The sequence below is a fragment of the Lissotriton vulgaris genome, chromosome 10, assembly GCF_964263255.1.
Source record: "Lissotriton vulgaris chromosome 10, aLisVul1.2, whole genome shotgun sequence".
Lineage (NCBI taxonomy): Eukaryota > Metazoa > Chordata > Amphibia > Caudata > Salamandridae > Lissotriton > Lissotriton vulgaris.
In genome coordinates, this window is record NC_141698.1 from 1,008,447,362 (window position 1) to 1,008,460,751 (window position 13,390).

Consider the following 13,390-nt stretch of genomic DNA (forward strand, 5'->3'; position numbering starts at 1 on the left):
CGGGTACAGATGCAGGCCCAGGTTTGAGATTCAGAGTCAGAAGGCAGGAAAAGGCTCGATGGCAGAATTCAGGGCCTACTTCGCCAGAGCTGAAAAACGTGTAAAGTACACTACATAAAGACGTTGGCAAGGCATACTTAGGAACTGAATTATCGATCCATTCATGGTGGATCTGAAAGAGGACATGTTAACGTTGGACGCAAATGTATTTGCGTCTTCATAGCTTGAAGTGGAGGGAACATACATGTACTTGTAGCGTGTACACGGAGTCGTTGGGGTCTAAGATAGGGGACACAATCGATCATATATGTATGATCATAAATGCTTTACACACTGCCTCTGAGATAAGCCTAGCTGCTCGTGCTACGTTACCACAGGGTTGAGCAGGGGTTATCAAAGGGTGTAGCCCCCTTACTCTGACTTAGGAAGAAGGGTCCCCAGTTGGACAGTGGCCAGCCATTGCTAACTAGAGACCCCCATTTCTAACAAACATCTCAATGCCCATTAGATTCCCCATGTTAGACTAATGTTCTGTTCTAATGATTTGTTACCTTTGCCTCAAATTGTAAAGCTCTCTGATATCCTTCGAGTTCAAGTTCGCGCTATATAAAACTTTATAAATAACTAAATGTAACTTTGATGATCGAGGTAACTGTTAGCAGCAATACTACGCGTGTCTCCTCGGAGACTCGGACATCTTTCAAGTGCTCACCGTCCTTTTTCCCCAGCAACCCCCCAAACCCCCAAGGGACGGCAATCTGAGGGGTAGCCCCGGGCGCCACAAGCTCTAGCTACGCCCCTGGTAGTCTGTGAGTTAGCGCCTTACAGAGAGAAGTCCCCTGAGCTACAATTCTACTGCTGATAGTGAATGCAATAGGTCTCGCATTTGCGAGTTTAAGCTATTAGCATTGTAAATGACAATGCCTTTTATCTATGTAAATAAAAGGCAATGACATTTACAATGCCAATAGCTGAAACGTGTTTAATGTGTTGTCTCTATGGCCTACTTTGTAATCACATATCTTTTGTTTACCAAATTCGTACTCCCATTGTTCTGTCACCTGTGTGTGCATTTTGTGCTATAGTAGCATACTTAGGTCTCGTATTACTAAAAATTAGAGCTATTGGTGTTGCATTATTATTTGCAACGCCAAAAGCTCCAACTTTTACTAATGCGAGATCTATTGCATTGCAAATGCTTGTTTTTAATGCACGAAGTGGTTACGCTGTCTGTATCCCGTTCAAATTTTTCTGCACAACAATACTAATTTTCTTTCACAAACACCAGAAACACCCACATTCCTCTGATATTTTTAAATGACTAATAGGCAGTGCTCAGCATATGCCATAAACGATATTGGAAACATTGAAGATGCCGAAATGCGAAAACACACTAGCTCGGCTAGAAAGCAATCTTAGTATCTGCGGTTGGAGAGGGTATGCTTTATCGCCAGCATCACAAGACGAGCATAAAGAACGCTACAAACTACAGAACATGAAATACTGGTAAAGGTGATGATGCTGTACTGTACACAAAACGTTCGTGGTATGACGTCATGCCGTCACGTGCCGTGCGTCGCCGCGCTAAGGGTTATTCCTCTAACCGGAAGTAATCGCTCATCAGCTGAGAGGTGTGTGGTGTGCACTGGGCAGGACTCGGTCCTCCTCCCTCTGAGTACAGACGTGTCTCTGAGGCAGCATCGCCATTGAGAGGTGTGGGTATCTGGAGACCGGCAAGATGGCATCTGCCAGCCTGGTGGAGAAGCTGCAGTCCAAGATTCGGGAGCTGGAGGAGGAGCTGAGCAGGGTGAGAGCCCAGCAGCAGGAGGCGCAGACAGTGACACACGGCGGGGCCACCATGAACCAGAGAGCCAGGATTGAGACCATGAGCGCGGAGGTGGTGGACTCCAACCCTTACAGGTATTCAATCCCTGAAGCTACCATATGTACCAGCAGCCGCCTTGCATTGTGGCATTTGTATAACGCGTACTACCCTTATATGGCTGGCTCTGTAGCGCATTCCGACATGGGTAGCAACCTACACCCTGTGTAGGATATGTGGTTGGGAGGGTGGTGTTTTTGTTTTGAGCGTTTATGAGATCACCTCTGCCAGGTCGTGCGTTATGCGCTGCTCCAGTTCAGGGTTTTTGTTTGAATACTAGAACATGTAGTCTTGTTTATATGATTGTAAAACAGAACTTCGAGGCCCAGAAATGAAAGAAAAAAATATTGACTGGAGCAGCACATCACGCATGGACATGGGAAACCTATTTTCTGTGTGAGAAGTGGTGTCCTGTATGTGATGCCCACTAAGGAGCGGTTATCATCTTCTTGGAATGCAGTGCCTGGTGGGCTGAGGGTATGTGAAAGATTTGCTCATTATAATAATAATGAGGACTAATCTGATTCGCCACATAGGCACTGAGATGCTGTGTGCTAGTGCCCCAAAATTAAGGACGGGGAGTAGTAATAGAATGCCCAGTAATGCAGACAGTGAAATACAGTATGCAGAGATGTTTACGTTTTGTTAAGCCCATGGCTGCCCAAGGGCTTCCCGGCGCTGAATAAGAGTGGTTATAAAAGGGGGCAACTAGACCAGTTACGCGGCTATTGTGGGAACAACCATGCCTTGAGCTTTTTCCTGAAGTTGGATTCCTTTTCCAGTAGTCTCAACCCAAGAGGCTAAGAATTCCATAACTTAGGGACCAGATGTGCAAATGATCTGCACTCCCTCCCCCGCTCTCTTAATTAGTGAAGTTTCTAAGGAGGAGTGTATGTGTTGATCTTAAACATCTGGCAGGTAGGTACATAAGCGGGCATAAGACCTCCTGATTTTAGTTGGACCCTTGTTATTTATTGCTTTTTATGCAAAGCAGAGATATTTAAACATAATCCTTCCCTCAACAGACAGCCGATAAAGCAGTTTTAAAGACTCCTTCACCGATTCATGGCTTAGGATGTTGAGAAGTAGCCAGGCTGCCGCATTCTGCACAACCAGCAGTCCTTTTTGTAACATATTTTGGAGATCCAAAATAGAGGGAGTTACCATAATCCAGACAGGAAACCACCAAGAATTCAATCATATTTCTTCTTAGATGAACCAGGATAGACTCCAAAATCTTCTGGATCATGCTGTGCAGTCCAAAGCATGTGCCAGCAAGTTGTTTTGCTTATACACCCGTCATTAGCGCTCTGTCCATCCACATTCCCAAGTTCTTTATAGGGAAGTTGGAGACAGAAGGATTACCCATTCAGCTCGACCAACTAATCACTGGCCTGGGAAGGGATTGTTCCCCAGGATCTTCAGCTCTGTCTTGTCGCCATTTGATTTCAGACAGCAACTAGCCACCCATTTTGATTATGTCAAATGAGTTAAAGTCTACCAAAAGTGCAGGAATGTGAATTGGTGGAATATGAAGGATGTAGAAGAGAAATGAAGGCTGGCAACCTGGCTAGAAACTACACAAACTATAATACTGCTATGCCGGTGTGGTGCAACAGACTGTTTGGAAAAAACAGAAGACCTGATTTCATTAGGTGATTGAACAGCTGCAATATGGACTGACTCAAATGAAATAAACAGTTTGACAAAAGTTGAGCTACACACTTCCGCCACTCTTTATATAGCTCTTAACACACTGAAAGATTGTCAATTATTCGAACCGCAACCCAATACACAAAAATACATAAGCATTTGTCAAACAAATACACAAATTATGAAATATTCTGTTTGATGCATTTGCACTGCTCCCACAAATCCAATCTGAGGACATCAACTTAAATGTTAGCCTCCAATTACAAATTCCTCCACATTGACTTAACATCTAAAATGTTCGAGTTTTTCATTTTGCTTCTTTATTTACATATACTTGATTAATCTGTTGATAATGTTTAATTTTTTAGCCAGTCACGCCCCTCCCTCCCCCGAGTAGGTGTCACTGAACCGCAGGGATCCCCAGGCCACAGGTTAACCATCCTGGCCTACGCATCTGCGCTGAACCATACAACAATAATATTCCCCCACTATATGCCTTACACAACATAGTGGATTTAATAAAGGTCAGGCCTATTGGTTTTGTCAGAATGTCTCCACAATCATTAAAGTAAAAAACTGTCAAAAGACTACACAATTTTCTAGTAAAACATTTATGGTGGTACCACCTTTCAATTGTATTCATTGTTATATGCATTCATTAACTGTCAACATGGAGCGCAGGTCAATACAATTTATGCTATTATACTGCGTATGAGTCTTATACTTTTAGCCAAGATGCATAGCAAACACAGGACCAAGAAACAAAGGTAAGGTTCTTACACCCTAGAACCATGGGATTAAAACGTCTAGCTCTAGTAGTGCTTGGTAACTGGGAAAATGTTTTAGAGGTTTTAAGATTCTTATATGTGGGAGATTTGGGGTTGCCTACGAAGATGAAGTGGACACCTGTAGGTCACTGTCAGTTCAATGGGTGGATGTTCATTTCACAGAGCAGAAATGGGAGTTCTGGAGTTGACGATGAAGGCAGTGTGAATTTCTCAAAGAACTTTTCACAGGAGCAAAAAAGGTGTTCAGACTGCATACCCATCCAGTCTTTGGTATTTCCGTAACCTGGTTGCTTCGATAGGTGCTAACTGTATTTATGTAATTATGGTAATGTTTGATGTTTGTCAAAATACTGACTGCATCAAAGGAAAAGAAAATGCATTGTTCAGAGGGGGCACGGTGTGTGACGGAGAAAGGATAAAGTGCCGAAGACCAAAGGAAGTACTTGAAAAAGGAGAAAATAAAAAGACCTTGATGAAAATAACGGAGCTGAAGTGTGGGATATGCAGATGAAGGGACTTCAGAAACAGATGTGGGTAGAAAAAGGGGTTGACCAACAAAGGAGAGGCTGCAGTGGAAAGTGATGTGAAGAGAAGAACGTGATTGAGGGAGGCATAACGAAACACTCCGTTTGCAGACCTCTGCAATGTTTAATTATTGTTTCATTTAGAGATTTGAAACATTTTTCATTCCAATTATTAACAACACATAATTATTGTTGCTCCTCTGATATCGAATAAAAATGAGTGCTAACAAGTATTGAGAAAGCCAACAAGCCTGTCTTGTTTTAGGTGTATGCATTCACAGAGAGATAGGTTTAGATGTACTGATAGAAACAGACTTGGATGCACCCAAATACTGATAAGGTGAGGAGGCAGACTTTTAGTACACCAGTTTACTTTCAGGATTCTGGTTCACTTTTTTTAGGCCACACTCTGAATTATATAGGTCACTGCTCTTGAAGAGGATTCCTAGTAGCGCGTCTTAGGTCATGCGCCAAAAAGAAACACAAAAGCAGGCACGCAAACACAAAGCTTTAACATCCCACTTCAATTACTGATTACAGCTATTACACATAGGGATTGGCATGCACTGTAGCAGCACCTGTGTGTCTACACCCACAGTCCTTATCCTGGCACATCAGCTGCAGTGGACATTTTTAGATATAGCTGTAAATTGTTTTAAGTGCCTGATCTCCTCACTCATGGTGTCAATCCTGGTTCTATGGCTGCTTGGTTATTTGAGATGCAAAATGCTTGTTTTAAAGTGTAGCAGCATATTTGCAATGATGGTTGCATTCAAGTCTCTTACGATATGGGTATCACAGCCGTTACCCAAATGGACTGGCGTACACTGCAGCAGCCCTTCTGCACAAATGGACCCCACTCTGGCTCATCAGCTGCCTGGATACATTTAAAGATGGTATCTGTAGAAAAGGAATACCTGTAAAGTTTGGGGTCCACCACCTCTTAGCTCTTGATATCTTTCCTTGATCTCTAAATGCATGTTAATGTTGTTGCTGTAGGGATGGAGTGTGTTGACTTTGAGGTTGAATACTTAAAGTCCAGCACTTCCTATCTCTTGATCAGACATGGTGCTCAGCCTTAAAGTGGTAGGGTGGCAGTTAGATTGTTCCTGGTTGGCGGGGCTCAGCTTACTTTTATCTTCTATTATCAATAAAGATAGATTGGGAACAATCAGCAGGACAGGACCAATCGCTAGGATAAAGCAAGGCTAGCAAAGATTGCAAATAACCTTAATGTGGTAGAGGTGTTCCCAGAGGTCCCCTACTTGTATCGTCTAATGCTGAAAAAAGACAGAGTGCAGGTCTTATCTCTGCAATACAAGGTGTCAGCTGGGTGGGACGAAGCACTCATTCATCAGCAAAGCTAGCACAAGACATTGCAACCATCCTTAATGTGGTAGTAGATTAATTAATTTTTCCAGGCTAGTAGAGCTCAACATACTCCTCAATAAAGGCATATTATGGTAATATCTTCACAATGGAATGGGTCAGCAGGCTGGGACCAATTCCCTAGGATTCAGCGAGGCTAGTTGGAGACATTTCAACCAGCCTTGTTATGTTATGTTATTATAACTTTTATATAGCGCACGGCTACTCAAAAAGAGTGTCCCGGCGCTTTTAGTAAGGAGGGCTGCAACACAATAACATAACACAGTTAAAAGAGAAAAGAAAGGAAGGGAAGATGGCACACAAAAAAAAGCGGCCTACTGGGTAAACAACCAGGTTTTGAGACCTTTTCTAAAGGCAAGTAGGCTGGTGGCTCGCCGAAGAGAGAACGGCAAAGAGTTCCACAACTGTGGGGCCAGTAGTCCAAAGGAACGACCTCCCAGGCGGGCTCTCTTCACTCGCGGGACAACCGCCAGGAGCAGGGATTCCGACCTCAGAGAGCGCGTCGGATGATAAAAGACAAGTCTCTTTTGGAGGTACTTTGCTCCCACCGCATGGAGGGCCTTATAGGCCAAAGTCAAAGCCTTAAAGGCGATCCGTTTGCGGATTGGAAGCCAATGCAAAGTCTGCAGCAGGCCCGCAGCATTGGCACGTCTATTCAAACCAAAGATAGCTCTCGCGGCAGCATTCTGCACCACTTGGAGCCGCTGAAGCAGATACTCTGGCAGGCCCAGGTAAAGAGCGTTCGAATAATCTAACCTGGAGCCGATCAGGGCCTGCACCGTCCGCTTCCTGTGCTCCTCGGACAAAAGGGGAAGAAACCTCCGCAGCATCCTGAGGAGGCCGAAGCAGGTGCCCAACACCCCGAGGATCTGGGATTTCAGCGTTAGCCCCTTGTCCATCTTGACCCCCAAGTTCTTAGCGCATTGGGAAGAACAAGACGGAGGGAACATATTGATGGGCCACCAGACCTGCCAATCTGGCTCTGTGTCACACCCAAAGAAGAGTACCTCGGGCTTGTCGGAATTGCACTTGAGGCTGTTCAGTTGGAACCATTGAAAAACAGCCCCAAGGCAATCCCGGATACTCTCTCCGTCAAAGTCTCCTCCTCTCTTACACGAGAAGAGGAGCTGGGTGTCGTCTGCGTAGGATACGATCTGGGCCCCAAACGACTCCGCCAGCGCCGCCAAAGGGGTCATGAAGATGTTAAAAAGGGTCGGGCTCAAAATAGAGCCCTGTGGGACCCCGACTCCCAGAGGCGGCATCACGGCGGAATCTGGCGAGACCCAGACCGTTTGCCGGCGGCCAGCTAGAAAGGAGGAAAACCAGCTGAGCACCGTCCCCCGCAGACCTATGTCATAAAGTCTTACGAGAAGGCCATCATGGGGGACGGTGTCGAAAGCCGCCGACAAATCCAACATCACCAGCATGGCTTTGCCCCCAGAGTCCAGAACCCCTTTAATGGTTTCTGATACCTCAAGGAGCGCAGTCTCTGTGCTGAGATGAGGACGAAAGCCCGACTGGGTGGCGTGCAAGATCTCATTTGTCTCAAGAAAATTGGAGAGCACCGCCTGAACGTGCTTTTCCACAATTTTCGTGAGAGCCGGCAACAGAGAGATAGGCCTATAGTTAACAGGGGCCTTCGGATCTAAGCCAGGCTTCTTGAGCAGCGGGATTACCATCGCCTGCTTCCAGGCCTGCGGAACCACTCCCTGGCTCAGCGAGGGATTCAATAGCGGGTTCGCCAGCGGATTAATCACCTCTGCAATTTTCGCCAGAAATTTTGCAGGGCACGGGTCCAAAGGAGAGCCCGATTTAAGATTGCCCATAAGGGCTAAAGAGGCAGGGGCAGAGAGAGGTGGAAACACGCCCAACGTCACACCTGGCGAAGCCAGAGGGGACAAGATGGCCCCGGGGTTAGTCGGGCCCGCAGATACAGCCGATGGAAAAGAATCCGGTATAAATTGGATTCAGGCAAAATCCTCTTCAAACCACGGGCTTTCAGCCGCGGTTTTCTTTAAGTTCACGTGAATCACGTGATTAAACATGCACGCGCATCAGCAGCATTTCTCCTGCAGGCTCGCAAAAGGCTCTCCTCCCTCCCCACATCAAAGGCATCAATCACCCTCCCACAGGCTTCGCCAGCGCTGCCCCGCCCCCTGCTTCACAGCCAGGCCATCTGTTTGCTCTCTCACACCTCCGTCACAGCATGCCTGTGTACTTCAAAGGCTTATCACTTCACACGGCCGCAGGCCGTGCAACCAGAGCACTTCAGTTGGTGTGCAGCCCCCCTCCCAGCACTGCCTTGTTACTCTCGGCAGCCGTGAGTCCCTAAACACTTTTTATATTTAATTAGCAGCAGCAGCATTTCTCCTGCGCCAGGCCACACCAAAGGCTCTGTGCCACTTTCACCCACACAGCAACACTTACAGACACGCAACGCCACTCACACCCACGCAAGCCCACTATCATCCACGCAACACCACACACACCCACGCAACGCCACTCACCCAAGCAACACCACTCACACAAGCAACACCACTCACACACGCAACGCAACTCATCCACGCAACCCCACTCATCCACGCAACCCCACTCATCCACGCAACGCCACTCATCCACGCAACGCCACTCATCCACGCAACGCCACTCATCCACGCAACCCCACTCATCCATGCAACCCCACTCATCCACGCAACGCCACTCATCCACGCAACGCCACTCATCCACGCAACGCCACTCATCCACGCAACGCCACTCATCCACGCAACGCCACTCATCCACGCAACGCCACTCATCCACGCAACGCCACTCATCCACGCAACGCCACTCATCCACGCAACGCCACTCATCCACGCAACGCCACTCATCCACGCAACGCCACTCACCCACGCAACGCCACTCACCCACGCAACGCCACTCACCCACGCAACGCCACTCACCCACGCAACGCCACTCACCCACGCAACGCCACTCACCCACGCAATGCCACTCACCCACGCAACGCCACTCACCCACGCAACGCCACTCACTCACCCACGCAACGCCACTCACTCACCCACGCAACGCCACTCACTCACCCACGCAACGCCACACTCACCCACGCAACGCCACTCTCACCCACGCAACGCCACGCTCACCCACGCAACGCCACACTCACCCACGCAACGCCACACTCACCCACGCAACGCCACACTCACCCACGCAACAAAAGCACTTCAGTTGGTGTGCAGCCCCCCTCCCAGCACTGCCTTGTTACTCTCGGCAGCCGTGAGTCCCTAAACACTTTTTATATTAAATTAGCAGCAGCAGCATTTCTCCTGCGCCAGGCCACATCAAAGGCTCTGTGCCACTTTCACCCACACTGCAACACTTACAGACACGCAACGCCACTCACACCCACGCAAGCCCACTATCATCCACGCAACACCACACACACCCACGCAACACCACTCATCCACGCAACGCCGCTCATCCACGCAACGCCACTCATCCACGCAACGCCACTCATCCACGCAACGCCACTCATCCACGCAACGCCACTCATCCACGCAACGCCACTCACCCACGCAACGCCACTCATCCACGCAACGCCACTCACCCACGCAACGCCACTCACCCACGCAACGCCACTCACCCACGCAACGCCACTCACCCACGCAACGCCACTCACCCACGCAACGCCACTCACCCACGCAACGCCCCTCACCCACGCAACGCCCCTCACCCACGCAACGCCCCTCACTCACCCACGCAACGCCACTCACACTTGCAACGCCACTCACTCACCCACCCAATGCCACTCACTCACCCACGCAACGCCACTCACTCACCCACGCAACGCCACTCACTCACCCACGCAACGCCACTCACCCACCCACGCAACGCCACTCATCCACGCAACACCACCCACCCACGCAACGCCACCCACCCACGCAACGCCACCCACCCACGCAACGCCACTCACCCACGCAACGCCACTCACCCACGCAACGCCACTCACCCACGCAACGCCACTCACCCACGCAACGCCACTCACCCACGCAACGCCACTCACCCACGCAACGCCACTCACCCACGCAACGCCACTCACCCACGCAACGCCACTCACCCACGCAACGCCACTCACCCACGCAACGCCACTCACCCACGCAACGCCACTCACCCACGCAACGCCCCTCACTCACCCAACGCCACTCACACTTGCAACGCCACTCACTCACCCACGCAATGCCACTCACTCACCCACGCAACACCACTCACTCACCCACGCAACACCACTCACCCACCCACGCAACGCCACTCATCCACGCAACGCCACTCATCCACGCAACGCCACTCATCCACGCAACGCCACTCACCCACGCAACGCCACTCACCCACGCAACGCCACTCACCCACGCAACGCCACTCACTCACCCACGCAACGCCACTCACTCACCCACGCAACGCCACTCACTCACCCACGCAACGCCACTCACTCACCCACGCAACGCCACTCACTCACCCACGCAACGCCACTCACTCACGCAACGCCACACTCACCCACGCAACGCCACACTCACCCACGCAACGCCACACTCACCCACGCAACGCCATACTCACCCACGCAACGCCATACTCACCCACGCAACGCCATACTCACCCACGCAACGCCACACTCACCCACGCAACAAAAGCACTTCAGTTGGTGTGCAGCCCCCCTCCCAGCACTGCCTTGTTACTCTCGGCAGCCGTGAGTCCCTAAACACTTTTTATATTTAATTAGCAGCAGCAGCATTTCTCCTGCGCCAGGCCACATCAAAGGCTCTGTGCCACTTTCACCCACACTGCAACACTTACAGACACGCAATGCCACTCACTCACCCACGCAACGCCACCCACCCACGCAACGCCACCCACCCACACAACGCCACTCACCCACGCAACGCCACTCACCCACGCAACGCCACTCACCCACGCAACGCCACTCACCCACGCAACGCCACTCACCCACGCAACGCCACTCACCCACGCAACCCCACTCTCACCCACGCAACCCCACTCTCACCCACGCAACCCCACTCTCACCCACGCAGCGCCACTCTCACCCAGGCAGCGCCACTCTCACCCAGGCAGCGCCACTCTCACCCAGGCAGCGCCACTCACAGCCACGCAGCGCCACTCACAGCCACGCAGCGCCACTCACACCCACGCAGCGCCACACTCACCCACGCAGCGCCACACTCACCCACGCAACGCCACACTCACCCACGCAACGCCACACTCACCCACGCAACGCCACTCACCCACGCAACGAGAGCACTTCAGTTGGTGTGCAGCCCCCCTCCCAGCACTGCCTTGTTACTCTCGGCAGCCGTGAGTCCCTAAACACCATTTATATTTAATTAGCAGCAGCAGCATTTCTCCTGCGCCAGGCCACATCAAAGGCTCTGTGCCACTTTCACCCACACAGCAACACTTACAAACACGCAACGCCACTCACACCCACGCAAGCCCACTATCATCCACGCAACACCACACACACCCACGCAACGCCACTCACCCACGCAACGCCACTCACCCAAGCAACACCACTCACCCACGCAACTCATCCACGCAACCCTACTCATCCACGCAACCCCACTCATCCACGCAACCCCACTCATCCACGCAACCCCACTCATCCACGCAACCCCACTCATCCACGCAACCCCACTCATCCACGCAACCCCACTCATCCACGCAACCCCACTCATCCACGCAACCCCACTCATCCACGCAACCCCACTCATCCACGCAACCCCACTCATCCACGCAACCCCACTCATCCACGCAACGCCACTCATCCACGCAACCCCACTCACCCACGCAACGCCACTCATCCACGCAACGCCACTCATCCACGCAACGCCACTCATCCACGCAACGCCACTCACCCATGCAACCCCACTCACCCACGCAACACCACACACACCCACGCAACGCCACTCACCCATGCAACGCCACTCACCCAAGCAACACCACTCACCCACGCAACCCTACTCATCCACGCAACCCTACTCATCCACGCAACCCCACTCATCCACGCAACCCCACTCATCCACGCAACCCCACTCATCCACGCAACCCCACTCACCCACGCAACCCCACTCACCCACGCAACCCCACTCACCCACGCAACCCCACTCACCCACGCAACGCCACTCACCCACGCAACGCCACTCACCCACGCAACGCCACTCACCCACGCAACGCCACTCACCCACGCAACGCCACTCACCCACGCAACGCCACTCACCCACGCAACCCCACTCACCCACGCAACGCCACTCACCCACGCAACGCCACTCACCCACGCAACGCCACTCACCCACGCAACGCCACTCACACTTGCAACGCCACTCACACTTGCAACGCCACTCACACTTGCAACGCCACTCACACTTGCAACGCCACTCACACTTGCAACGCCACTCACACTTGCAACGCCACTCACACTTGCAACGCCACTCACACTTGCAACGCCACTCACTCACCCACGCAACGCCACTCACACACCCACGCAGCGCCACTCACACCCACGCAGCGCCACTCACACCCACGCAGCGCCACTTTTACCCACACACGCAATGCCACTCACACGCGCAACGCAACTCCCACCCACGCAGCGCCACTCACCCACGCAGCGCCACTCACCCACGCAGCGCCACTCACCCACGCAGCGCCACTCACCCACGCAGCGCCACTCACCCACGCAGCGCCACTCACCCACGCAACAACACTCACACATGCAACGCCACTCACCCACGCAACTCACTCAAAGCCACTCACACACACGCAGTGCCACTCACACCCACGCAGCGCCACTCACACCCACGCAGTGCCACTCACACCCACGCAGCGCCACTCACACCCACGCAGCGCCACTTTTACCCACACAGTGCCACTTTTACCCACACACGCAATGCCACTCACCCATGCAACGCAACTCTCACCCATGCAACGCCACTCACCCATGCAACGCCACTCACCCATGCAACGCCACTCACCCACGCAACGCCACTCACCCACGCAACGCCACTCACCCACGGAACACCACTCACCCACGCAACAACACTCACACACGCAACGCCACTCACCCACGCAACTCACTCAAAGCCACTCACACACATGCA

The 13,390-nt window shown here is 51.6% G+C and overlaps 1 protein-coding gene across 2 annotated transcripts in view; it reads left to right on the top strand.

Moving 5' to 3' along the window:
* Positions 1–1,596: 1,596 nt before the first annotated feature.
* UBA5 (ubiquitin like modifier activating enzyme 5) overlaps positions 1,597–13,390 on the top strand; it is a 68,667-nt gene continuing 56,873 nt past the window's right edge. Inside the window, exon 1 of one of the 2 annotated variants that reach the window (XM_086942046.1) lies at positions 1,597–1,920. In XM_086942046.1, coding sequence (XP_086798172.1) covers positions 1,739–1,920 — 182 coding nt within the window. In that variant the 5' untranslated portion in view covers positions 1,597–1,738. The remainder of the gene's footprint in view (positions 1,921–13,390) is intronic. The other variant, XM_086942047.1, reaches the window with a different exon arrangement.